The sequence below is a fragment of the Acanthisitta chloris genome, unplaced genomic scaffold (genome assembly GCF_000695815.1).
Source record: "Acanthisitta chloris isolate BGI_N310 unplaced genomic scaffold, ASM69581v1 scaffold500, whole genome shotgun sequence".
Lineage (NCBI taxonomy): Eukaryota > Metazoa > Chordata > Aves > Passeriformes > Acanthisittidae > Acanthisitta > Acanthisitta chloris.
The window spans coordinates 106,457-132,759 of record NW_008651992.1 but is presented as its reverse complement, the minus strand read 5'-3'; the positions used below and the strand labels follow the sequence as shown (position 1 = coordinate 132,759).

The 26,303-nt window shown below is 46.2% G+C and overlaps 1 protein-coding gene across 1 annotated transcript in view; it reads left to right on the top strand.

The window, feature by feature from the left end:
* Positions 1-26,303, top strand: part of LMF1 (lipase maturation factor 1) — a gene marked incomplete at its 5' end in the record, with an annotated part of 124,268 nt that overhangs the window by 1,153 nt on the left and 96,812 nt on the right. Inside the window, one exon of the mRNA XM_009075225.1 lies at positions 14,607-14,672. Coding sequence (XP_009073473.1) covers positions 14,607-14,672 — 66 coding nt within the window. The remainder of the gene's footprint in view (positions 1-14,606; positions 14,673-26,303) is intronic.

Below are 26,303 nucleotides of genomic sequence, written 5' to 3'. Positions count from 1 at the left end.
GGGAAACACTACTGATTTCCTTAAAAATTCATCACCAAGTTTGCATCCTGCTTTCCTTCTACATTGGGAGTCTGAGCTTTGCTCCTGCTCATGTGTAATATATATTCTGAATTATGGGACAGCTTGGATATAAAGGAAAATCATACTCTCCAGACATCTTTGTTACTGCTACCTCTGTGCTGCTTCTTGGTTTTATCTGGAGAGTAATAACTCTCCTGTTATTTTTGGGAGAGCTACTGCCCCTCACATCTCTGTCTGTCTGGGCTACTGGTATATCAGTAACAGGCATGAGAGAAGAAAACATGGAAAAGTCGTTAAATGGGGATCTACACAAGCAAGTGGAAATGGGTGATTGATGGTATCTTTAGTGTTTGGGGGCCCAAACACATGTAGGTTTCCTTCTGGATAGAGTAAAGGCACTTGCAGGCAGCAGGGAATGAGTTTAACGCGTGAAACTGAAGGATCCTCCTGGAGTGCAGGTGCATCTGCTCCCAGGGCATCTTTGGTTTCCTCCTAATCTGGGCAGGAGCTGAAGCATGTGCACAAATGTGTGCTGAAGGCAGTTTTTCCCAAGGGTGGGATTGGCAATGGTTGTATTTTGTGCAGAAAGAAATTTTGGCTTTCCCACGTGGTTCTCTGAGGACTCTTCTAGCTGGTGGGGTAATGCTTTCCTTGGAACATCCTCCAAGCAAATAGCATTCCTTTGAGCCAGCTGGATTTTTAGCACATTGTCCTGGGTGTTAGGCGAGCAGTGCCACGTTTGAGATCCACTTTAGGTGGGCAAGGTGGTCTCTCATCTGCAGTGCGATAGCTCCCGGTGAAGACTTCATGTTCTTGTCCCATCACTCTCCTGTTTCCTACAGTCAGTTCCTGTATCATGAGCACTACATGAAACTGATTTCACTTGTTAGCCCCCTTTTTTTTCTCCATTCAGTGTATCATATTTGGGATCTTTTTCCATGGGAGCTCTAGCAACTAGAGACTTTGCATTGAAGCCCTGCGAGATCCTGCCAAAGTGAATCGTAGAGTCCCGGAATGGTTTGGGATGGAAGGGGCCTTAAAGATCATCCAGTTCCAAGCCTGTGATGTGCCAGTCCCTCTCTTGCATCAGCCTGGGAAGGAACAGAAGATCAAGCTCAATAAGCTGCTGGACACAAACCAAACCTGACTGTAAAGGAGGGAGGTTGGACCTAAAGGATGTTTTTTCCTAACCTGAATTGGCATGATTCTTGCTATTGATCTCACCAGAGCACATTAACCATCATCTCAAAAGCTTCCCATATCCTATAACCCCACAGGCTTGTTTGCAACCTTGTGGTTAAACATTGGACAAGTCTTTCTGGTTTTTTCCACATAGAAGCCTCCAGAGCTGGTGGAAAATGGGCAGCATGTAAAGCTCATGGATGCACTGTGCCTTCCACTGGGTCCCTTCCAACCTCACACATTGTCTGCTCCTGTGGTTCTCCCCTGCTTTGCTACTGGCATTTGTGTCCTCCTGTAAGTCCCTCTCCTGCTCAAGAGTGGATGTTGCATTCCCAGCTGCTCCTCTTTCCTCCTCTCCTTCTTAGCCAGGTGTTTGCTGCTGAAGCATGTGAGTACCTTCTCTGGATTGGTGTCAGGATGTGTAATGGATGCCTTATCCCTGGAAGTGGAGGGCCAGGTTGGATGGAGCTCTGAGCAACCTGGTCCTGTGGGAGGTGTCTCTGATCACGGCCGGGGGTGGGAACTAGATCATCATTTAGGTTCCTTCCAACCCAGGCCATTCTGTGATTCTGTGATATGGGAGTTTTGCTGTTTCATGGCTAATCCTCCGCCAAAAAATCATGTCCAGATCTTGCTTTATTGTGCATGCCTTCCCTGGGGCTGGCTGAGCTTCCTTAGGCATGATACAACACTTGAGGAATCAAATAATCCTGTGTGTGTGTGGTGGGAGCCGAGGAGTGCAGGCAGGTACTGCTGCTGGGTTTGATTGGCAGCAAGTGCTGGGCTGAGCTCAAATATTGCTGACTTTTTAAAAGGCATAATTATGTGATTCAATCTATATGTTTGATGTTCCTACTAATCCATTAGCAGCTCAGGATGTAAAGACGGATGCTTCCTAGGAACATGCAGAGGCAACAGAATAGCAGCTCTTTGTGTGAGTGAGCAGCTTGTTAGGAAATAAGTGATGCAAACAGACATTTGTGGGACTGATTTGCCTCAGAAGCACTCGGTGACTTGATGTCTTCGTCATTTTGCTTGTAACTCTCTGTCACTTGGGTTTCTTGAAGCTTGTAAGATGTGAAGTGTTGGTGTGTGTTCCCAGCAGAATCATGAGGTGGGGAGGCAAAGGTTGTGCTCAGACTTCTGCCATGTCTCAGGTGAAAGGATGAGAGGAAACAGCCTCAAGTTGCACCAGGGGAGGTCCAGATTAGGTAGTAGAAAAAACTTTACACTGGAAGAATGGTCAGACATTGGAGTAAGTAGCTTAGGGAGGCGTTGGAGTCACTGTCAACTGGAAGTGTTCAAGAGACAGCTGGATGTGGCATTTGGGAATGTGCTTTATAGGTGATTATGGTGGTGCTGGATTGATGGTTGAGCTAAATGATCTTGAAGGTCTCTTCCAGCCTTGAATCTGTGATTGGGTTTGGGGATGGTGGGGCTGGCTGTGTGCTGCTGGCCCAGCTCCCCACTCTGGGTCAGCCTCTTTGAGCCCCTTGCTGCAGCCTTGGGGGTCCTGAGGGACTCCTGGCAGTCATTTAGTCAAACTGCAGAGTTTATAATCACTTGATCCCTAGTAAAGGGACTGTTTGGAGGAGTATCTGTGCTTCCATGGCTCACTGGAGCAGCATCTCCTTTGCATCTAGTGCATTTCCAAAGCCAAGTCACATTTGTGCTGGCTGAGCTTCCTGCTCTGTCTGGGGCTGCTGGGGGAGCATCTGATGTGACCACCAGGGCTGTGATCCTGTGCTGCCTGTGTTGCTTTACCTCTCAGGTGGAAGAATTTCTGCTTAGTTTTTGGATTGCTTTGGGGTGTTTAATGATAGGCATTGCTCATCAGCAAATAGAATCTGTGGCTAAAACCCCATTCAGCAAACATTAGTCCCATTGTTGTTTTTGAAAGTAGATGACAACTTCATTGAGTTCATATATTCTGTGTCATTACCTGCTGCAGGTGAGACCAATGTGCCCAAATACCTGCCCACTTGTGTTGGGGCAGGCTGGGGCGTAGCTGTGAGCTGACAACTTGCTAACACCGACCTGATGAAACTGTGTTATAGCTCTTTGGATCCTGAAAGTCATTAGTGATTGCCTATGAAACTGTAAAATACAGTTTCTGTTTCTTCATTAGTGGAGTGTGTGAGGAACATACCCAGCTCAGAAATGTGAGAATTTGGGTTTTGTCAACACCTGTGTGTAACTGTGGCAACACTGATAAAACTTGGTAACTGAAAAAACACCTGGAAAGGGAAAAGAGTGTGGAAACATGATTTAACTGGAGTTTGGGAAGAGCCCTAGACAGGGTTCATCCTCAGCCCCTGCAGACAGCCTCAGTGGGTGAGGGGTTGGCAGTGTTTGATGATGTGATGTTCTGTAGAATAATAGGATCCCTGAATGGTTTGTGTTGGAAAGGACCTTAAAGCTCACTCAGTTCCACCCCCTGTCATGGGCAGAGACACCTTCCATTAGACCAGGTTGCTCCAAGCCCCATCCAACCTGGCTTTGAACACTGCCAGGGGTGGGGCAGACACAGCTTCTCTGGGCAACAGAGAATAATTATCACTCCTGGGGATGCACGGAGGAGGTGAGGGAGGTTTGAGTGCTGGGGGTGTAACAGCACGTTGGGAACTGGAAGTAAATAAGGAATTAAGGTGGAGCTGTGTCTTGCAAAGGATCACAGACATATGGAATAAGTTACCAGGGAAGGTGGCTGGAGCAGAGAGTATAAGTGAGTCTGAGACATCTTGATTAGTTTCTGGAGGAAAGGATTGAAGAGTGGAGTGAAAAAGCAGGGAAACAGGATTTAAAGCACATTACCACTTTAATTTAAAAGTGCCCAAAGCAAGGAAATTCAGATTTAAAGCTGCCAATCTATCACTGGCTGCTGCAGGTGTTGGGACAGGGAGGACTCTGGGGTCTGTGGCCAGATGGGTCTGTGCCCTGCAGGCTCTGGTCCCGGCTGGGGCCATGAGCCTGAGCCTCAGGTTTGCCTGAAGAATTAGATCCTTTAATGTGTTGTGCAATAATATAATATTTATAATATGAATGTCTTTGTAGATGCTAATCTGCTCTGTTTGCAGTATCCTCGATGTCTTCACACCTTTAAACTGTTGAGGGACTGCTCCTGCCTTGCCAGGCTGGTGACATCCCAGGAGCTGGGATGAGATCCCTCAGGGAAAGGGTTTTCTTCTCCCCCTTGGAGAGCCATTCCCAGGAGTCATTCCCTCCACTCCTTCTCATGCAGGGTATGTCCTGAGGAGCACAGGGGGAATTTAGGGAAATCCAAGTGCATCTTTTCCAGTTGGGATTGGTGACTTGGTTGTCCCTCCCCTTGGTTTGCTTCTTGTAAACAAAATTTCTCTTTAATTTTTTTCCCCACTTCTCGGGTTTTGCTTTCTGACTGTAACTCCAGGCTGACATCCCCTTCCCAAATCCAAGCTCAGTCTCTCTGAGCTGTTCAAGTATATCCTCGGAAGCTGCTGCAGAACAGAGGAGCTTGGAGCATTTTTTGGCAGGCAGAGGCTTATAAAATAATTTAAATCCTCAGTTTCAAGTCTACACAGAAGATACTTTCCTCTTTTACAGGAGGAAAAAAGATCATTGAAAGTAATGGTCTTGGGGGAAAATAGTGCAAAAGATTTATAATAATTAGCAATAAATTCTTCCACTAAATTGTCATAATTGTTTCCTAGTAAGTGTTGTTCATCTTTCCCAGAGATGTTTTCACAGAGAAAGGATCAATTATTTCCAGGCTATTTATATATATCACTTGATATTTAATATATTTTAAAATGCTTTATAATTTTCTTTCCTATTAAAAAAATGTCTCTTCTAACCAAGTGCAGCAAATCCTTTTAGAACCTTGTGGGTCATGTTAAACTCTTCATGTTTCTCGGTTTGTTTTCGCTTGGATCCTGTTAAAAGTGTCATAACGTGGGTGGCATTTGAGAGGTTACTGGAAAGGGTGGGGATGTGATTAGCTAATCAGGGAGATGAACTCTCTGGCAAAAATAAGGAAGACTTTGAAGCAAACAGAATCTGGATGCCTGGGGTAAAATTGCATTAGATGAAATGAAATAAAAGCAGGAATTTAGGCCATCTCAAAATACGAAAGAAGAAGAATCCGAATCAAACGGATGTAGTTGTCATGGCGGTGACAAGTGTGCCCTGAGCCTGGGCATTATGGCTCTGCAATTGAGAATAATTATTCTAATTTGTTTTATTACATTAGCGTGGGTAGGAGGGAAGAAAGGGACCTTTCTTTTATGGCTTTCTCATTATTCATCGGCGAGCGCGGCGGGGCCAGGCTCCGACTCCCGCGCCGGGGCTTCATGGGAATTTTGGGAAAATGATGTCTGCAATGTTCTGACCTTTGCCGTCCCAGCTGCAGCCCTCCTCCTCTCTGCAGGGATCCCACACTTGACTCCTTAGCAACCTCCTTTGTGCCTCTGATCTCTCTCCATTTGTCTAGTAATAGCCCTTGGCAGGAAGACTTGTTGTTCCTTCGGTGACTGTAAAAAGCAGGAGCCGCTAATGCCAAGGACTTTGCAAGATCCCTTTCACCCACTCCTTGCAGCACTGCCTTCAAAGTCTCTCAGATGCTGGTGCAGTCCTGGTGGCTTCTCAAAGGGTCTTTTTGGGAGCTAGGGAGGAAACAGCAGCAAATAAAAGCAAACAAAAATCAACACCAGTGACTTCTCTGTCAGGAAAGAGGTTTCAGTGCATTGAGTCACAGTGCTTTGTGGTTGTGTTTGTGGTGGCTCAGGTTTGGCTTTTGTGCTGGACCAACCCATGCCTGGTGCAGCACAGTCTGGATGTTCACCTGATCTTCTGCAGGTGGGACCTGTCCTAGGGCTGTCTCAGAGCCTGTCTGTGCAGGAGAGAACCAGACAGGTAGGGTTTGTTCACCTGAATCAACACAGAATCCCAGACTGGTTTAGGTTGGAAGGACCTTGAAATTCATCACATTCCACCACCTACCATGGGCAAGAACACCTTCCTCTAGCTCAGGTTGCTCCAAGCCCCATCCAACCTGGCCTTGAACACTGCCCAGGTTGGGATGTGTTCAAGGTGGGCTGTTCCAGAGAATCTGGGACCTGCTCTTATAATCTCCTGATGTTGGACCAGAACTAATGTTGTCCAGATGATGGGGAAGTGCCATCACCTTGGACCTGAACAGGGTTGACTGTGGGCTTTGAAGTGTTGTGCAAAGTGCAGAACAATGTTACTTGATCAGCAGTGTCATCTTAGGAGCATAAACTTATCATTCTCTGGCTAAGGAATCATGAAATCATGGAATGGTTTGGGTTGGAAGGGACCTTCAAGACCATCCAGTCCTCTGACATGGGCAGGGACACCTTCCACTAGACCAGGTTGCTCCAAGCCCGTCTAACCTGGCCTTGGAACACTTCCAGGGATGGAGCATTCTGTTATTTCTCTCTTTTCATGGAATAAGAGCAGATATTTGAATTACCAACTGTTCATTTAATGTGATTGTTGTGGACATCAGTTATGGCTCTTGTTAAATCCTTCAGTTTGCTGCTGTCAGACTTGTAGAAAAAGTTTCCAAGAAGCCTAATACCTGTGTCATGTGTTCCCTGTGTGGCATTTCCCAAAGAGAGGAATGAAACAGCTTGTGCAGGACATGGGATCCAGCTCATCCTTCCTGCACCTCAGGGCTTGAACCATCCTGCAGAGTTGGAGATGTGGAGGGTCTAGATAGGTGTGGCCTAAATCCAGCCTCTGCCACCAGTGTGGTTCATGGCAAACCCTCTGCCAGAGCACTTAAAGATTTAGGCTCATCAGTTAAAATTGATGATGAACAAATTATGACTCAAATAAAATAGTAAAATAAAAATTAATAAATAATCAAAATTGAAAGCATGCAAACAATTACCACAGCCACAACATGAACCTTGAGGCATTAATGGACCATAGAAAACGTATTGGATTTTCAAGATGCTCCAGTCCTTGCTGGTCTTGGGAATTAAATATTGTGCCCCTTAGGAGGGATATAAATAAAAAAGAACATAAACCATTGTCCTGGAGCTTTGAGACCCCCGGTAAAAGGGTTGTGCCACTGCCACCCCTCAGATATCCTTCCCCTGGTGATTACAGAATTTGGGCTTGATATTTCTAAGTGAGGCTGAAAGAAATTCCAGCAAGTTTTCCACATTTATCCTTTCAAATGCAGGAGAAAGGGCAGTGAGCAGGGTGGGAAAACTGGGGCACAACAGCAGGAAAACTCCAAGTGCTTTAGGATTTCTGTTATGGTTCAAAGCTGTCAGATCCCTTGGATTTGGGTGTTGCAGGTGCCAGGCTCTGGGAGCTCCTTCCAGCCCTGCCCTATGGTCCTTAAACAGTAAATTTTAACCTTGTAAAGTTCATTCCTCTTTCATGAATTTAGGTCTAAATTGCAACTGGGTTATTTGAGAATACACTGGTGAATGTTTGGCTTTCAAAGAGATGCTGAAACCACTTTTTCTATGGATAGCAAAGGCCCTGTGGGATTTTCTTGGGAAATGTTTCTTATTTATATGATGAGAAAAATTAAAATCTACAATTCAGCATTGCCTATCATTGATATTTTTGGGGGTGTTCACCCATCTTTTGTAGAGCAAAGACAGAGAAAGGTCTTTAAATTGACTCTAAATTTATAACTCCAGTGCCCCTTCTCCACCCTTCCCTCCGGAGCTGGGATCAATAGGAGTTTTGCAGACATAGCTTGAGTCACTAGGCTTTTGCTCAGCTTCCCGTGCTATTGGCCTGTCTGTACCATTTTTTTTTTTTTCAGAATTAATTTTGGGCTGAAAAAGTCTCAAAGAGTGCTTTGTTCCTCCTTGACACTCACTCCAGGGAAAAAAAAAAAGTAAAAAACCCGTGGAAAATCTGACATCTGCATTGTAGAGAAAAATCAATAGATAGGGAGGAATATAATTATCCCCCACTCCTGCAAGAATTCTGAAGATATTTTTTGGAACAGTGACTCATATTGGCTTCGAGCTTGAATGACATTTTAATTATTTAGGCTTTTTTGCAGTTTGAAGCACCAGAGTGCAGCAACCTGAAAGGGTACAGTTGGGCAGAGAGATCCAGGGAAGATGAAAAAGCAGGATTTAGCGTGTGGGAGTTGAGCACTTCCCTCCCTTTGCCTAGCGTTGGAGCCGGAGCTGTGTGCGTTGAGGGGTAGAGCTGCACCCACAGCCATAGGGGATGGATCACCCCTGAATCCCTCATGGATCACCCTTGGGTCCATGATCGATATCCCCTAGGTCCATGATGGATCACCCCTGGGTCCCTCATGGATCATCCCTTGCATCCATCATGGGTCATCCCTACATCCATGATGGATCTCCCCTAGGTCCATGAATCATCTTTGCTGGCATCAGGAAAATAAGAGAGCAGCTTATCTACTTTTGGGATGTTTCCCCTCTGTATTTGGAGGGTAGAATCCTTATGGAGTTTTTTGATGGTGCATCTCCAACTGGTGCTTGTGCCTGGGGGTGGTTTTTTGGGGAGGAGGGTCAGGGTGGAAGTGAGGGAGATGGTGGAGGAAAAAGAGCAAGAGAATGCTGTGGATTTTGTTTGTAGGCAGGCTTAATTAGAAGGGAATCAGCTAATTGGAAAGTAATTTGAGCAAACACAGGAAGAAGAGAGAGAGGTCTAGAGAGCAGAGACTGGGCAGTGCCAGTCTGTGTGGGCAGGGATGAGGTGGGAGCTTAGTGGGAGGACTGGGAGGTTGGAGGTTAGACCCCTGGGACTGGTTTCAGTCATTCTCATTCTCCATGGTGTCTGGGATGTGGAAGGGCTCTGGGATGGACCCACACAGCTCCCATGCTCTGAGCCTTCTGCAGGTGCACAAGGTCTGGGCAAGTCCTGGGGATCCCCTTGCAAGCAGGTTCTTAGGGATCCTCTGCCATTGGTAGCAGGGACCAGGCACTCTTCCCAACTTGGCATTCAGACTAATCCTAAGATCAGGAACCAGGGATGATATAAGACAAGAGACAGTGTCCAGGTGTGCTGCTCTTGCTGACGAAGTGCAGTAGGAGAGCAAGGACTCATCCTCTTCACACATTCATCCTGTCTGTGATTTGGGAAGGTGAATCTCATGGTGCCACAGGGCAAAGTCAGATTTCAGTGCTCTAAAACCAAACACAGTGTCTTTGGAGGCAGTGGCACAGCTCACAGCCCTCTGGTTCTGCCTCCCTGTCCCGTGTTACATTCCCTGTGCCACCATGTGCCATGGCCTCAGGTTTGGGATTTCTGCCACAACTTAAACTCATGAAAGGTGGAAAACAAAGCTCTTCGTAAACTTCCTCTCTACAGCTTAATTTCCCCTGAAATCCCTTTTGTTGGATACTCTCTCAATGCCTGGGAAAGAGAAGGGGCATGTGAGGTGATTCAGTCAAGCAAGACTGGAATTGATTCAGTAGGACTGAAGGAGTGATTTTGATTTCCATCCCCAAAGTCCCTTGGCCACCAGTTAGCAAATAGATTCAACAGTCTACTGCATGGAAAAGAGAATTTATTAGTCATAAATAGGTAGTTTGAATCAGGCTGAGTTTTATAATCCAGACTGGTTTGAAGGCTTGGGGGCTGGGTCAAACCCTCCAGCAGGCAGGAAGGAGGATGGATTTTTGCTAAGGATTTGCTGGGAAATAGATTTTTTTTTTTTTGGCTGGTTGCTGAAGTGACTCTGTGATCACCTTTCCTTGAGCACTGTAGTGAGGTATCAAAGGTAGTGATGGTGGTGGAATCAAAATAGTGTCTTGTCCATGTAGTTGGTGTCTTATCTGTCAATATAATAGCTCTCTCTTATCTAAAATAAAAGTACAGTGACAAAAGTGTATCAAGAGTTTGGAAAATGCTCTTCATACGTGACCCTGAACACATGGATGCAGAGCAGTGCTGGTGGATGGAGAGAGTGTAGGGGCTGAGTGAGGCCAGCAGAGTGATTAAACCCAGGAATTTCATTGAACACCATTAAAATAACTGTAAAGAAAAAATCCTAACTGTAATTTTCCTTTCCCTGTGGAAAATGCTGGTGGATTTAATGCACCTTCATTTGGGGAGCCTGGAGGTTGATGCTTTCCAAGTCCAAGCAACTGCTGCATCTCCATCCTCCCACATGCTGCTGGGCCATGCCCTGAAGGGAGCAAATCTGGTAGGGCAGGAGGTATTGAGCCCATATTTCATCCTGGAGGCTAATTCAATCCAGGGTGAACATTCACTAGTCCTCATGGAACAGCAGCACCAGGAGATTTCCGAGCACGCGGAAGGGCCTGGAGCCATGCTCAGCTCCAAATTAATATGACGAAGATCTCCACTTTGCCCTTCCCCAGGCCAGGCTTGCTCACTGTGCATGTTCTGGCTGCCACGAGCTCAGCCTAAATGATCAACCCCTGATGCCTTTGGAGCCACCATCCATCCCATCAGGATGGATTGAATAATTCTGGCTGGAACTGGATTCAGAGCAAGGCCACAGGGGTGAAAGGGCAATTGCCGGTTCACTTGGCCACCTGTTTCCTTCCCTTTAGCTGACACTGAATTTGTGTTGCTGAATCCTTTTCCCTTCTGATATGCTCAAAGTCCCTTCAGCCACTCCCAAGGTGCAAACAGAGCTGGTGGTTTGGGGTGCTTGTTTTTCTCCTGGGATTGGAAATATGGAGTCATGCATTTGCCTTTGTCATTGGGAAGAGAAAATAAACTTCAAAGCCATTTTCCTTTCCCCCACCACCAATACACACTTTTTAGTTTGGTCTCTTAGAGCTGATCACAAAAAGGGGAAAATGCAAAAATGTTTTCTAAAATCCCAATATCTTGCCCATTAGTCTCCAATTCTTACATCAAAATGAACACAGAGTTCAAGTGTTCTGCTACTGCTTTGCTAGCTCAGATCTAGGAAGAAAATTCCTAATTTTTTTTAAAACTTAAGAAAAAAACCAACTTTTTAAGTAATTTTAGAATTTAGAAAACAGGAAACAAGTTGGTTTACTGAGTTCGTTACAGCACATCTTTCCTGTGTTCCCCAAATGGTTACATTGCCACATGACAATATTAGGAGCCTTATGCCAAGCAGGAATAATATAAAATAATTTCTTTCCTTTCCTTGTTTTCCATTTAATTTGTCCTTATCTTTCACCTCTTGAACTCTGCTTAATATTTCCCCCAAAAATACTCCTTGCAAGGTGTTGGTAGCTGATGTCCAAAAGAGAGGAGGGTCTTCCAGATCTGCTGAAGTCTCATGGGGTTGTCCCATGCATATGCCTTCTGGATCCTGTTCCTTCTGGTCCCTTGGACATCCTCCTTATCCACGGAGAGGAGAGTTGGGATCTATCAGAGATGCTCCAGTCTGTGCCTGTCTGTGAGCAGGGGATGGGGAGTTTTCCTGTGCTTTGATCCATGGTATGGCAACATAATCTGCTGCAGCTGTGGAGTCCAGGCCAGTTCAATATACACACAGAAATCATGGAAATGGGTTGGGAATTGTTAGCAGACTGAGAGGAACCCAGGAATGTGAGACTCCAGGAGATCTGGGAATCCCCAGTTCCTCCCTTCCTCTGTCCTCCTGTTCTCAACTTGGACCCAGAGACCATGTCTCAGACTAAGTTTGCATCTTCAAGAGAACAGGAACTGACTTCCAAAATTGTCAGCAGAAGCCAGATAATTATGGAAAAACTGAGTCCATCCTAGTGTGAAGCATCAAGGTGTGTCAGAACCCATCCTGGTGTGACCGTGTCCAGGGAACAAGGGACGGGATGAGAGGAAACAGCCTCAGAATGCACCAGAGTGGGTATAGATCGGGTATTGGGAAACATATTTTAATTTTCATGGAAAGCACAGTAAAGCACAGGCTGGTCAGGGCAGTGGTGGAGTCACCATTGCTGGAATTGTTCAAAAAACTTGTGGATGATGGCCCTTGAGGACATGGTGTAGTGGTGAACATGATGGTGCTGAGTTGGTGGTTGGACTTTGGGATCTTAAAGGTCTTTTCCAGCCTAAATGATTCAGTGATTCTTCACTGTATGGAGTGAGGGGTTGAAATTATGGAGCAATCCACCATGGCTTGTCTTCTTTCATGGTCTTCCTCAGCAAAGCTGAAGCCACAGAACACATAGATTTTTCTGTGCACATTATGCTCTTCTTTCCTGGTCCAAATTCCTTTGAAAACTGGAAAATTCACGTGCCAGTGTGGGAGGGGAAGTGGACTTAAAGACAGCAGCAGGGTGAAGATGACTTGAAACACCCCCTAATTATGAGAGTGGGAGTTCTTTATGCTGAAAAACAGCTTTGATATTAAGAGCTTTAAGTGACTTTCCTGTTTGAAAGCTTTGTAGTAAACAAAACGTGATTAACTGCCTCAGTGACTCATTGCAGGGAAGATTTGGATTTTCAGTGTGGTGCTTTTCCCTCATATACTTGTTTTAATCATCCCTGCTGAATAATGGAGCTTGCTAACAGCTTGGGCAGGGGAGGAGGGAAGGTCATCAAGATAACTGTCCAGTTTTAATATTCCAACATTCTTGCAGAGGCTTCCGTAGAGTCTGTCCTTCCCCTGACAGGGCTGCCAGCTGCAGCACATCCTGTCAGATGCTATCAATGGATCCTGTAATTTTAGAAAAGGTTGGAGGGCAGGGAGAGCTGGGGATGATTCAGAAGGGGAAGATGAAGCCGAGGCTGCTGACAGTGAGTCTGTCCTGTCCCTGCCTCTCCTGCTCCAGCCCTTGCAGAGTGATGGAGGAGAGAGTGATGGGATCTGCTGAATGACTCCCTGGAGATAAAGCTGCAGCCAGTTTTACACACCACTCTGCTTTCCCATCCCACAAATCTTGTGTGAGGTCACTTTGCATCCCTTTTCTACTAGCCAGGAGTTGCCAAACTCTGCTCTGTCCTCTGTTTTCTGTACTCAACAGCCCTGGGCTCTCAGAGATCATTCATACAGACAGACATACAGAATTGGGTATTTCTGGATATTTAAGGTCAGTTTTGGAGGGCCTTTCACTGGCATTTGGAATTTTTCTTGAGCCCCAAACCTGCTAAACTTTGTGTAATGCTGTAGATGAAGATTTGGTTCAGCATGAGCAGGAAGGTTGGCCCACATTGACCCACTGTGGTCGCTTCCAAACTGACCCATTCTGTGCTTCTGTGAATTTAGATGAAGCCACCAGACCTGGATGTGCCAAAATGCTGGAATGACCTCTTCTGAGCTCTCACATTTTAGCCATGGTCTCTGTTGACAACATTCTCTGCTGCAATGTAAAGAAGCTTCAGGATGCTCCTGGTGTAGCAGCACTGGCTCCTTCCAGAAACTCCTTCCAGAAACTCCCTGTATTTTCCTCCTAAGGAAGGCAGGAGCATTATAATTAGAGACAATGTCAGAGGTAGGCAAATACCCCCTAATTGTATGCAGATGATAGAGCTGGTTCAACCTTTTGACTAGTGAAGCTTTCCTCAATTTGGGATATTGTGATCCTAATCAGGGACCTTTCTCCGTACATCAAAGCCGAAGCTGCATACCTTGGGGCTGGCACAGCTTGATTGCACAGCTTCCTGCTCACAGGCTCATCCCTGGCCAGGTGTCTTTCCTGCTGTGGACGACTGATTCCTTTCTACTCTTCATCACTGAGGCAAAGAAATTTAATCCCGATATTACTGCCGGCCCTGGAATGGACCCACTGATTTGGAAATTTCACCCTCTTGTTGCCCTGAAATATCAATGCACACAAGCTCTGATACCTGCTTGTTTCCTTGCCAACCTCTAACCTGAGGTGGAGCAGAGCTGTCATTAGTGCATCCATCTGTGTTTGGATCTGTCAGCTTCCTTCCCCTGCTCCTCTTTTGTTTCTCTAATTACTTTGATTGCATCTCAGTCCAGTTCAGGGCTGGGGATGCTGCAGGTCCCCATCCTGCTCTGTGGTAGTCTCCTTTTCCATAAGCAGCACAGGAGGCTTTGCCAGAGGGAAGCAGTTGGGTTTGGGTTTTTAAATCGTGGCTATGGCTGTGTTTAGGGCTGCAGGTAACGTTTCAGTCTGTGTTAGAGAGGCACAGTGGCAGAGCCTGGTTTTTCCTATTCCAGGGGTGCTGGAAACCAATGCTGGGAGCCCTGGGCTGCTCTGCAAAGGCTCAGGTGTGGATGAGGCAACTTCCAGCACCTTTGAAGTGATGTGGCATATTGCACAAGCATATTCCAGATATTTTTATGTCAAATTTCCACTAAACAGGCAGCGGAATGAGTCACATACACTATGTTCCCTCAGGGACAACGACTGGGCCTGGGGTGCGGATGTGCCTCATTCAGCCTCTGCCATTACAGGCTGTGATTAACCAGAGCTTTTGGCAACTTGAGGTACAAGAGAAAGTAAAATAAAGCATATAAGAGTATATTTTTGTCTTTTTTTTTCCCCCAGGGGCTGATTAAAATTCGAGGAGATCGCTGCTGGAGAGAATTAACTTGCATGGATTATCACTACGAGGTGAGTGATCTGCACATGAAACCTCATTGCTCTTGTCTGATTTACTCTGATGCAGTAATTTTTTTCTAACTTCTCCTTTTCTGCCAGACAGCTCTCCATGTTTTCTTTCTTTATCATAGCCTTCTGGCAACGCAGATCATGTCCACATGCCAGCTGGGTGATGCTATTTTTCCCCAACCACAGTCCTAAAGGGCCAATTTCTCTCCTTCCCTTCCCTCCCTGTCATGGATTCAGGAGCAAACCTGAGCCTCACTGAGAACTTCCACTATAAAAATGCTGCAGGGGAGGGACAGAAAGGAGTTTTCTGTGGTGTTTTGCTGAGTGCTTCCTGCTTACACTCCCAAAATGTGGACATATGTAGACAGAAATAGAGCATCCTAGTGCTCTCCAAAATGCAGAGCATAATCGTTGGCAATGCAGAATTATATGGTTTTATCTTTTTGACATCTGTTTCAGTGATTATGTTGCATCCTGATTATAAACTGTGGTTTGTTTTCTGCTCTGAGTCTCAGCTTCTCTCTGGTTACAGTGGAGCTCAGCTCCCCCTCTGTCTTTACCTAGATTTTTCCATTTGTGTTTTGTAGAAATGATGTTAGAAAAGAAAATGCTGTGTCCAATGATGCTCCATGGGTGGGTGAGGAGCTCTGATGTAGGGAAGGAAACAGTCCTGATTATTAATTCTCTGGATTAACACTATGGCCACTGAAAGTGATAACACCTCTGCTCTGTAATCCATGTCCATCTAACCTTTTGGAGCACAAGTCTGATGAGGAGTGGCTGAGGGAGCTGAGGGGGCTCACCCTGGAGAAAAGAAGGCTCAGAGGGACCTTCTCGCTTTCTACAACTCCCTGGAAGGAGGTTAGAGAAAATGGCCTCAAGTTGTGCCAGGAGAGGTTTAGGCTGGATATTAGGAGAAATTCTTTATGTCAAGGTTTGTCACGCATTGGAACAGAGTGCCCAAGGCAGTGGTGGAGTCACCATCCCTGGAAGTGTTCAACAGCTATGTGGATGTGGCACTTGGGGACTTGGTTAGTGGTGAACATGGTGGTGGTGCTGGGCTGATGATTGGACTTGATGATCTTAGAGGCTTTTCCAACCTTAACGATTCCATGATTCTATGAAATGGAATTCTGCAGATCCAAAGAGCGGGATCTGCCTTTTCAGCTTTAATGCTCCTTCTGTTTGTTACTCTTGTTTACTTTTCCTGGGGTTTCACCCACTGAGTGCAGGGATGAGCTTGGACAAAGGCTGCTGCTCACTCAGCTCTTGCAGGACACCAGTGGTCCAACTTCATTCTGAGTAAAACTTTGGATGGAAAGATCCTTCAGTGCTGTTGTTCTTAATCCTGAACATGAAGGTGGCTGCAGTAAATTATCCATTTTTCCTGGGCACCTGGCAGCACTCTGAGAAAATGCAGCTCAAAGCCAGCCCCCAGCACCCCCCGGCCAGCTCTGCTGCTGACCCCAGCCCACAACAATCAGCCTGCATAATCCCAAATCTTTCCAATCAAAACCAGAATCAATTCTGGAGCCCAGAAAGCTAATTAAGACCATTCCTGTCTTATCCATAAGGCAAGATCCCCAGCCTGTGCAAGTAATTGGGAACAGGGGCAGGGGGCAGACCACATTATCAATATCAATTATTTTAATCCACGCAAAAGAAGCTGCAATAAAGGAAAATGAAAGAGGCCGAACTTTGTCTACCAGCAATAACAGGACAAATATAACAAAGGACTGTGATTCACCTGCTGATTTCAACCAGCCAGAGGGAGGGGGAAAAGGGTGAAGATACCTTTATGAAGGAGAGAGCTGGGAATCTGCTCGTAATTAGGATGATAAAACTGGGTATTGGACCAGCTCATGGGTGGATCTGGGCCAAATGTAGTCTGCTGTGATGTATGTTGGCCACCCCAGCTCTCCTGTTCCAGTCCTGAGCAGCAGTCCAAAATCTACATGGGCTTCTCTGCCAAGAGAATTAATGAAAACACATGGCCTCCATCCCTGCATGGTGAGGGCGCCCAGGACTATTTATTTGTAGTAGAACCAGCAGCTCTGCTCGTGGAAAATAACATTTCCACTTTTGTCAGGAATCAGGGATAAAATAGTCAAATGTTGTTATGGTTTGGGTAATTAAACGGAGCGTGTTTTTCCTCCCTCTTTCCTTTCTAATGTGTAGGGCCTTAATCCCAGCCTTTCTGGAGATGTGTTTCTTACTGAAGACTCTCTGTTTCGTAGCCTCACGGGCTGTGACGCTGTGTAATTTGGAGAGGGAAATGGCAGAACGCATGGTTTACATAGGAGAGGTATTTTCCTACCAGCCTGACTCTCCTCTGATCCCTGAGGAGTAGATGGGCTCCAGTAAGTGTGGAAGAGAAAGGCAGACTCTGATGGAGATGGAGAAGACTTTGCTGCACCACCAGACACAGCTTGGCACATGGAAACTGCCTGGAGGCTGGGATGAGGGGTGGGCGGAAAACACTCAGCGGATTAGTCGTGGCTGTGGGTGCCAGGAGTCCCAAACTGTAATCCCAGCTTGGCAAGACACCATGAACAGGGAATTTAACTTCCTTCTGTATTAGTTTCTTTGCTAACATGACCAGAGGCTCCAAGGTAGGTGCAGAGTTTGCACCCCTGGTGTGTCTGTGGGTTGGTGTCCTGATCCCTGTGGTGCCCCAGAACTTCCCATGCAGCCATGTCCATGTTGGCATTATGGAAATGGACGTGCCTGGGTGGATCTGGCAGGTGAAGTCCTGGGGTCTGCCATGCCATGGGCCTTATTTATCCCTTCTTGAGTTAGCCATCTTTTCACTGCTGTGGTTAGATGTCTCTTTGCCCTGCAAGAAATTCCAGTAAAAGGAGGGTTTTTCCTTAGTAGAACTTGTTCCTGATGCAGTTGATGCAGAGAGAAGTTTCTGGGTTTCAAGTCTGTTTGTCATCAGGATGATTAAGCATTTGTCTACTGTGTACACAAGGCTTTACAAATCTGCATGCAGTGCTTTGCAGGCTGGAGCTGGAATTCTGCTTCCACTAGAGCATATGGCATGGATCCCATGGTGTTTGGGGTATCCCACCTCTCAGGGAAGACACAGGCAGCCTTGGTTCCCTGCTTATGTGAGCAGAGAATGTGGCTGAGAGTGTTCCCCTGTCCCTGCTTGCTCTGGAGGTCATCCTTTACCCCTTCAGCCCCAACAGCTCCCTCCCACAGCCTGGCTCCCACAAGGGAAAAGGTTTGCCATGGAAAATTTTGAGCCACTCAGAGGCATTTCTGGAGCTTGCACAGCTTGCAGGACATTGTCCAGGCATGGGCTGGAGCGGCTTTCCAAGCCCTGTTAGCAGGTACAGGTCTGTGGGCCAGGCATGAGATTGGGGAGCACCACCTTCCTCCCCAGGGGCCTCTTACCACTCCCTCCTGTGCCAAGCTTAATCTGGCCCCAGCTTTGCTAATTCTGGGAGTGCTGCTTGGCTGGCACAGGCACAATGTCTTAACATATTCCAAATGAAGAAAATCCTCTTGTGCAAGACCTGTGGTTTAAAGTCTCCCCTCCAGCCCTGCAGCTCCCCGACCCTGTGGAGCACCTTGTGACCATATGTCTTGGCTCAGGGCAAGTGTGAGGGGCACAGGGAGGAGATGAGCATTTCTGACTCACACCCAGTCCGAAGGGAGCCAGTGGTCTTTGGGTGCTGGTGGTGGTCTTGGCAGAGCAGTTCAGAAGGTAATCAAAGGGGTTTAGGAATGGGGAAGTCCTTCATGGTCACATCTATTGTGTCCCTCCATGTTCCGCTGCATTACTCCTGGTGGGATGCAATCCAGTGATGCATTTTTCTGATGGCTGCCAAAGTGCTGTTGCTTTTTAATTACAGACAGATATCTTGTAAAATTCAGTCACCAACTGGTTGGAACAGCTGCTGAAGCAGCTGCTGGGGCAGGAGCCCTTCGGGCGTCCTCCACCCTGCCAGCTCTGCACTGAAACCACTGCTGGACGTATCCTGGGGGTCCCTCCTGTGGGACCTCAGGGGCCTGTGCTCCGAGGAGACAAAAGACATTGAGGGGCTGGAACATGTCCAGAGAAGGGAACAGAGCTGAGGAAGGGGCTGGAGCAGAAGTTTGATGAGGAGCAGCTGATGGAGCTGGGAGGTTCAGCCTGGAGAAGAGCAGGCTCAGGAGGCCCTTTTTGCTTTCTCCAACTCCCTGGCAGGAGGTGCAGCCAGGTTGGGGGTCAGGCTCTGCTCCCAGGGAAGAAGGGACAGGACGAGAGGAAATGGCCTGAAGTTGTGCCTGGGGAGGTTGAGGTTGGATAATAGGGAAACTTTATTCACTAAAAGGTTGGTCAAGCATTGGAAGGGGCTGTGCAAGGAGGTTGTGGAGTCATCATCCCTGGAAGTGTTCCAAAAATGTTTGGATGTGGTAGTTGAGGACATTGAGCTAGTGGTGAATATGGTGATGGTGCTGGGCTGATTGTTGGACTTTTCCAGAGTAAAGGATTCTGTGATTCTGTGTGGCAGAGGGCTAAAGGGAAAGGAAAACTAAACCCCTCTCCCAAAACAAAATCTCTGTGAGCACTGGGAGTAAGACCCAGGATTTGCTTCCCTGCTCTGGAGTTACCTGTAGATGCTCAGGATGGGTCAGTTGCCACAAAGCAGGTTTGAAGGACTTTCCTGAACCAACCTTGGTTTAATCCAAGTCCTGTTTTATCTCTGTGGTGGTGCTGCTGAGGAAAGCTTTGCTCTGTCCCTAAGACTCTGCACAGCCACAGAGGTCACCTCTGATTTGGACAAATTGTCACTAATTATTGTGTAACTGTTTTTCTCAACTGGAGGCTGTCAGTCAGTGCTCCAGCTCCTGGCTACAGCAGCTTCCCAGCTCCTGGAGCAGCTTTCAGGAGCACAATGTCTTTTGTGCCTAATTATGGGTTTGCTGACTGATAGCTGTGCTGATAAGGAGGATAAGGAAGCTCAAACTGCTCTTTAACTACCTCTTGATTTCTTTTCTCCCTTCTCTTCCCCCTATTAGACATCGTTAGACTTTTCATCTAGCTTTTTTCCAACCTATTATGCCACAAAAAGTAAATAATATCTAGCAATTCATTTTGATAAATCAGAAAATGAGCTGCTTTCATAAGCCCTGATGGCTCAGGATGGGCTTTATTCCAACAGTTTGCATTGCTGGAAGGAAAAATGTTCCTAACAGGAAAGCAGGTGCTCAGATTTCGTGCTGAAAATGTGTGTTTTCAAGTTGCAAATTAATCTGAGGGAAACAGTGCTGAATGAAACTGAAAACAAGAAGAATTAAAAGAAGTAACCATGCAAAGCATTTGGGGGATCTTCTTGTTAATAACATTAATAATAACAAAAATAACATTATAAAATATTTATGGAGCATCCATAATGCAATCATTAAAATGAGTTGTAGCCCATCTCTGCTCTCCTGGGACAACCACATAGAAGCCAAAGCTTCTATGGTGAGTCCTGTGTAAAGAGAGCAAGGAGAGAATATTCTGCTCATGGTGGGTTGTAAATGCAGTTTATTTTCCTCTCCTGGTGTAAAAGCAAACTATCCTTTGAGTTAAAGTGACTGATACCAAAAGGAAGAACACACTTGTGTTCAGCTGCTTTTTTTTCTTTTCTTTCAATTTGGTCATAAGTTTTGAAAAATGACCTTTTCAGAGGCCTAATTGCAAAACCACTTGTCCTCATTCACACATCTCGAAGGGCTGATTAGGAGGGATTTGAAACTGAGGATTAGGTGCTTTCTGCTGGGTTTTGGTGGGTTGCATGATGTCAGTCTGAGTGCTGGAAGAAGGGCCAAGGCCTGACCTTGCCTGTGATCAATTAAGTAACAAGATCCATCATAAGGTAAGTGCATGGAGCAATAATATTGGCAGATAAATGTCAGCAGGACATCAAAAGCTTATTACGCTGTATCTGGAGTTTGTATCAGGCTGCTGCGAGAAGGACTTGATCTCAGACAGGTTTTCAGATGAATCCCAGGGCTCTGTGTTGGATGCAAAGGATCTTTGAGTGCAATTTGCTAGAAAGGTTTATTATTCCCAATTTTGGGCTGGGCTCAGTTGTTCTAGAGGTGGCACATCACTTCAGAAGTAAGGAGCAAATGCTTTAAAGGCAGAATTTGGGCTTGGGGTGGGAGGACCAGGATTGCTGGGTTTGCACAGGTCAGGTTTGCTGGCAGAAGCACAAGCAGAGATTCAGGGATATAACTTCCAGCTGAGCACTTCTCAGAAGGAGTCCTGCTTTTCCACAGTTTGGAGGTCCTGCTGCAGATGATCAGTGCTTTGGAAAATGAGGTCTGAACTCTCGAAGCAGTAAATTCTCCGAAGTGTAACCCTCCTTGTGGATTTGCTGTCTTAGGAGACATAATGACAAATATTGACATTTCTGCCCAGTTATGCTGTTTCTAAAAAGTGAGAAGGAATCCAGATCTTCTGCTCTCAAAGTGTACTCTGGAAGAATGAAGGGGATGAATTATGTTGGATCTTAAGCAGAACAAAAGCAGATTTATGCAGGGACATGGTGGGTGATATTTTATTCCAGGCAGAGCAGGCAGGGAAGCAGCTTTCCAGAGTCAGGCACTTGTGAGAGTGTAAGTTTGCTGTCAGCCAGTGTTGGACCAGGAGTCTGAAATGTGTTACTTCAGCAACAACCATGACAGAAAAATATGAAGTCAGTTCCCAACCACCTCAGAGTCAGCATCAGTTTTGCTGTCATCTTCATCAGGACCTTTCTGGCAGGGAATTTAGGAGAAGGGGAAGGAGTATCTAGTGCTGGAACTATCAGAATAGGAAGCAGAGCTGCAAATCAGCATCAGAAAGCAGCCCCAGCAACTTTGGCCTGGGCTCAGGAAACCGTAAACTGGGTGTAGGCAGGTGCTGGGAAAGAAACTTTCCAAACAGCTTTGAAAGGAATCTCATGCAGGAATTTTTCCAAGGGTCTGCAGTGACAGGACAGGGGGGAATGGCTTTAAACTGCCAGGGGACAGGGTTAGATGGCATATTGAGAAGTTCTTAGAAAGCAGCCCCAGCAACTTTGGCCTGGGCTCAGGAAACCGTAAACTGGGTGTAGGCAGGTGCTGGGAAAGAAACTTTCCAAACAGCTTTGAAAGGAATCTCATGCAGGAATTTTTCCAAGGGTCTGCAGTGACAGGACAGGGGGGAATGGCTTTAAACTGCCAGGGGACAGGGTTAGATGGCATATTGAGAAGTTCTTCCCGTGAGGGTGCTGAGGCACTGGCACACCCAGAGAAGAGAAGCTGTGGCTCCTCCATCCCTGGAAGTGTTCCAGGCCAGGCTGGATGGGGCTTGGAGCAACCTGGTCTAGTGGGAGGTGTCCCTGCTCATGGCAGGGGATTGCAACAAGTTGGTCTTTAGGGTCCCTTCCAACCCAAACCATTCCATGATTCTCTGAATTGGAGGGATGGGATAAGCACAGGATGAGTGATCCCTCCCAGCCAATGGCTACCACAGGCAGTGGAGCACCAGGTTTGCTGTGGGATTTTAGTTCCCTCTTTGATGCAGGTCAAACCTGCATTTCTCTCCGTGTTTCTTCACCAAAAGTCACTATCTTTACACAACCGAAAATATAGTAACTTCTGGGATTCTCCCTTTGGTATCAGCCAGGCAGGTGGGTGGCACCTGCCACTTGGGGCACCCACGGCTTCCGACCGTTCCCCCAGCTTTCCCCTGATTTCCAGCAATATTAAAACAAACTAGGATAAACTAGCAAAGGTTTGGTGGAAATGCCTCCAGGGAACTTTCTGTTGTGAGCCTTGTGAGGTTTTTGAAGCGTAGGAAGACATTATCCCTCCCCAGTGCCGGGATCAGCGGCAGAACTGTCAGTCACACGCTGGAAATGCATTGGGAATATGCCAATACCATTTTCGGCAGTAATACAATTCCTCTTCCTGGATTCTTTTCTGTTTTTCTTAAGGATTTGTTTTAAGCCTGGTGAAAGCTTCCTGTACACCTATTGGATTTCATCTCTTCGTTACACTCTCCCACTGTTTCAAACTCGTTTACAGACCACCCAGGACCCTCATCCCTTGCCTCAAATGTTCTCTTTTCCTCCCCCCCTCCACCCATTTGGGCTTTTTCAATCCTAATCAGATTAATCCTTACAACCCACTTTGCAGCCACTTAATCAGCTCTCCATTCTCTGCCCCTAGATGTGGCTCTTATCCTGCTAACCAGCTTCTCCAGTGATCAGGAGTGTTGGATCCCATCACACCCTTCTGCCTACCAGGGGCTGTGGGGAATAATCTACTGCTCCTGAAACTTGCAGGACCCAGGAGGTTTGTCAGCTTGGAAGATAACAGAGGCAATGCACTGATAATTATTTAAATTGTGGATTTATGAGCTAGTTAATGGTGTGTTTTAAGAAATCTGCAAAGAGAAGAAAGATGACAAATTTCAGTGTTACCTGGAAGACAGAAATGAGAGGGGGAAATGGTAGAAGAACATTTAAGAGCTTTCCAGTCTTTCAAAGTAACATAGGATTATAGAATGGTTTGAGTTGGAAAAGACCTTGAAGAACCATCTCATTCCACCCAGTGGGCAGGGACACTTTCCACTAGCCCAGGTCGCTCTAAGCCCTGTCCAACCTGGTCTGGAACACTTCCAGGGATGAGGCAGCCACAGCTTCTCTGATTCTGTGAGACCAATTTTTACATGCACTGAAGGTTTTAAGCTCAGTTTGAAGCTTTATTTCTACAGAACTCTTAGTCAGTCCAGGAGAAGGACTTACCACTGACAGAATCTCAGAAAGAGCAGAGCCCTTCTCTTCGCTGCTAAAAGTTGGGAGTTATTTGCATAGCTCAAATTGACATGGATTTTATGCCATTTCCATACAATTCTCTGTGGTTTACCACTTTCCATGTTGAACATACACTTGATTTGAATTGCAGCACACAGGTAGTGTCACTGCAGTGAGCAGGGACTGATGGCCTGAGACAATTCCCACATACATTTCCCTCCCTACTGCAGATCAGAAAGAATTCCACATATTTCTCCAATGCAGATTTTTCTGTCTTTCAGCTATTTCAGAGCTCACAGCAAGCCCTTGTAGCTCTGTAAAAAGAAGAATGGAGGATTAAGGTGGTGCATGAATGAGTTAATACCAAGTCTGTGCCGTGATGTTTTGCTCCGGAGTCGTGTGCGCCAAACTGACCTTTAATCTTGGAATATAAATCACTTTCCAGTCCTATTATTTCTAAAATCCTACAGGCTTGCAAATGCACAAAAGAAGCCTTTGTCTCTTATTAATTTAATTTATAGGTTAAAGTTTCAAATCAGTGGCAAGCACAAGCTGATTTACTATTCACTTCAGGAATTGCCGTTCTGGGAAGCACAGCATTGACTAGGCTGCCTAGGAATGGTGAGGTGTAATTAGGAGCTTCTGTAATTACATAGAATGTAAGATAATTTGCTTATCGTTTTTGGAATCCATTCTACATAAAAGCCGGGAGGGGAACTCAGTGGAGATTTGCTCTTTCAACCCTAAAAACTCACCAGATCAGTAAAATCATGTCTAGAACCATCCCATCAGCTCCTGTACAATGTCTGCAGCCAAACCCAGCCACTTCTGGGATGCAATGTGGATAAAAGCAGGGTGGAGCTTTTTCCCACTGGTTTAAAACAAGACACCCATTCCCATTTTTCAAATTAGATTTAAGCTATGAAATTCCTGTGTGGAGTCAGATGTGGGACACTGGTTTCTCTTCCCAGAGGTAGAAGTGTTCCCATCTGCAGTTCAGACCCATTTTTTTTTCACTTCATGGGATTTCTGGTTATGGAATTTGATAACCAAGTTTTCTACTCTCTCTCAAAATAGCTCAAGATAAAGAAGAAAACTTTTTTTCTAACTCTGCTGTCATTCCCCATTCCAGGGTAAAAGCTTTGACTTCTCTAGGTACTCTGAGGGACTTTTTCTTCTTGACCAATTTACATGGAAAAATAGGGATTGTGACTAGCCCTTGCCAGCATTATGGAAATATCTGTATTAAAAATGGCCTTTATCTTACTCATATCCATGAATTCACTTATCTATATTTTCCAAGGATCATATTCTTCCTCTTCCCTTTCAGCCAGGCTGTCTCAGTGCCTAAAAGGGGTTTTATTGCTTTAGCATTAATCAAGACATTTGACAGAATTGAACTGGATCCTGTCCAATTAGCTGAGACAAGATTGAATTTCCAACTGTCATGCTGGATCCATTTGAACGTAACACAAGCTGGCCAGTCTCTGCAATCAATCCATGGATTTAATGGTCCTGGGATGAGGTGAATGAGTGCACACCTTCCCCTGCAGCCAGGGACAGCAGCTGTGCCTGGGCTGTGCTGGGTTTTCCCATCAGCTGCTGAAGGCACTGAACAAAGGTTTGGTGGGACAAGCAGGGAGAAGGTTTTTCCTCTTCTAAGAGCCACTTTCAATGAACTCAACTTCCTTAAGGAACCTGGGAATACCTGGAGTCCTGTTCCTGGTTCCACACTTCATGCTTCTGGAGAGTTGTGACCCACAACCTTTTTCATCCCTATTTTCTCATAGAAATATTCCTACTTTCATAACTTGTGGGTGTCAGGCCATCCCTGCTCATGAAGAAGAGTGTGGGAAGTCAATAACCAGCAACTGTTGGTTCTGTGCAAGTTCTGTTCTGCAAATAATACTGGGCAAGAACATTTATTGAAATAGAAAATGTGAGTTGGCTTTAATAGCCACTTGCTGCATTGCTGATTGCAATGGATGTGTAGGTTTGTTGGTGGCTCAAGGGCCTTGCAACAACCTTAGAATCACAGAGTGGTGTGGGTTGGAAGGGACTGTAAAGGTCATCTAGTCTCGACCCCCTGCCATGGGCAGGGACACCTTCCACTAGACCAGGTTGCTCCAAGCCCCAACCAGCCTGACCTGGAACACTTCCAGGGATGGGGCAGCCACAGCTTCTCTGAGCGGCCTGTACCCGTGCCTCATCACCTTCACAGGGAAGAATTTATTCCCAATATCCAGTGTAAATCTACTCTCCGACAGTTGAAGCCATTCCCCCTTGTCCTGTCACTCCAGACCTTGGTAAATAGTCTCTTCACCTTTCTTGTTGGCTCCCTTGAGGCACTGGGAGGCTACAGTTAGACCACTCCATAGCCTTCTCCAGGCTGAACAATCCCTATTTTCTCAGCCTTTCCCCATAGCAGAGCTGTTCCATCCCTCTAATCATCTTGCTGCCTCCTCTGGACTCACTCCAACAGGTCCATGTCCTTCCTGTGCTGGGGACCCAGAGCTGGAGGCAGCACTGCAGGTGAGATCCTGGAGCAGAGGGGCAGAATCACCTCCCTCAGCCTTGTCATCTGTCGAAGGAGCAGAAGCAGTGTCCCATCTGTGTCCCACACGGAGGTGGCCGAGCTCCGTGTGAGATGCATTAGGGCTGAGAAATCCTCAAGGCAGTAGTTGCAATTAACAGTTTGCAAGCTGCCCACAATGGAACTCTGCTGGAATGTGTTATCCTTGGCCCAGAGGCAAAGAAAGGAAATGTTTTAATTCAAGGAGTTAATTGCAATTTTAGCAGCCTTGGAGAGTTTGGCAGGTGATGTGAGACACCGTCTGCTCAGCTCTCAGCCAGAGGACTGGGAACACCA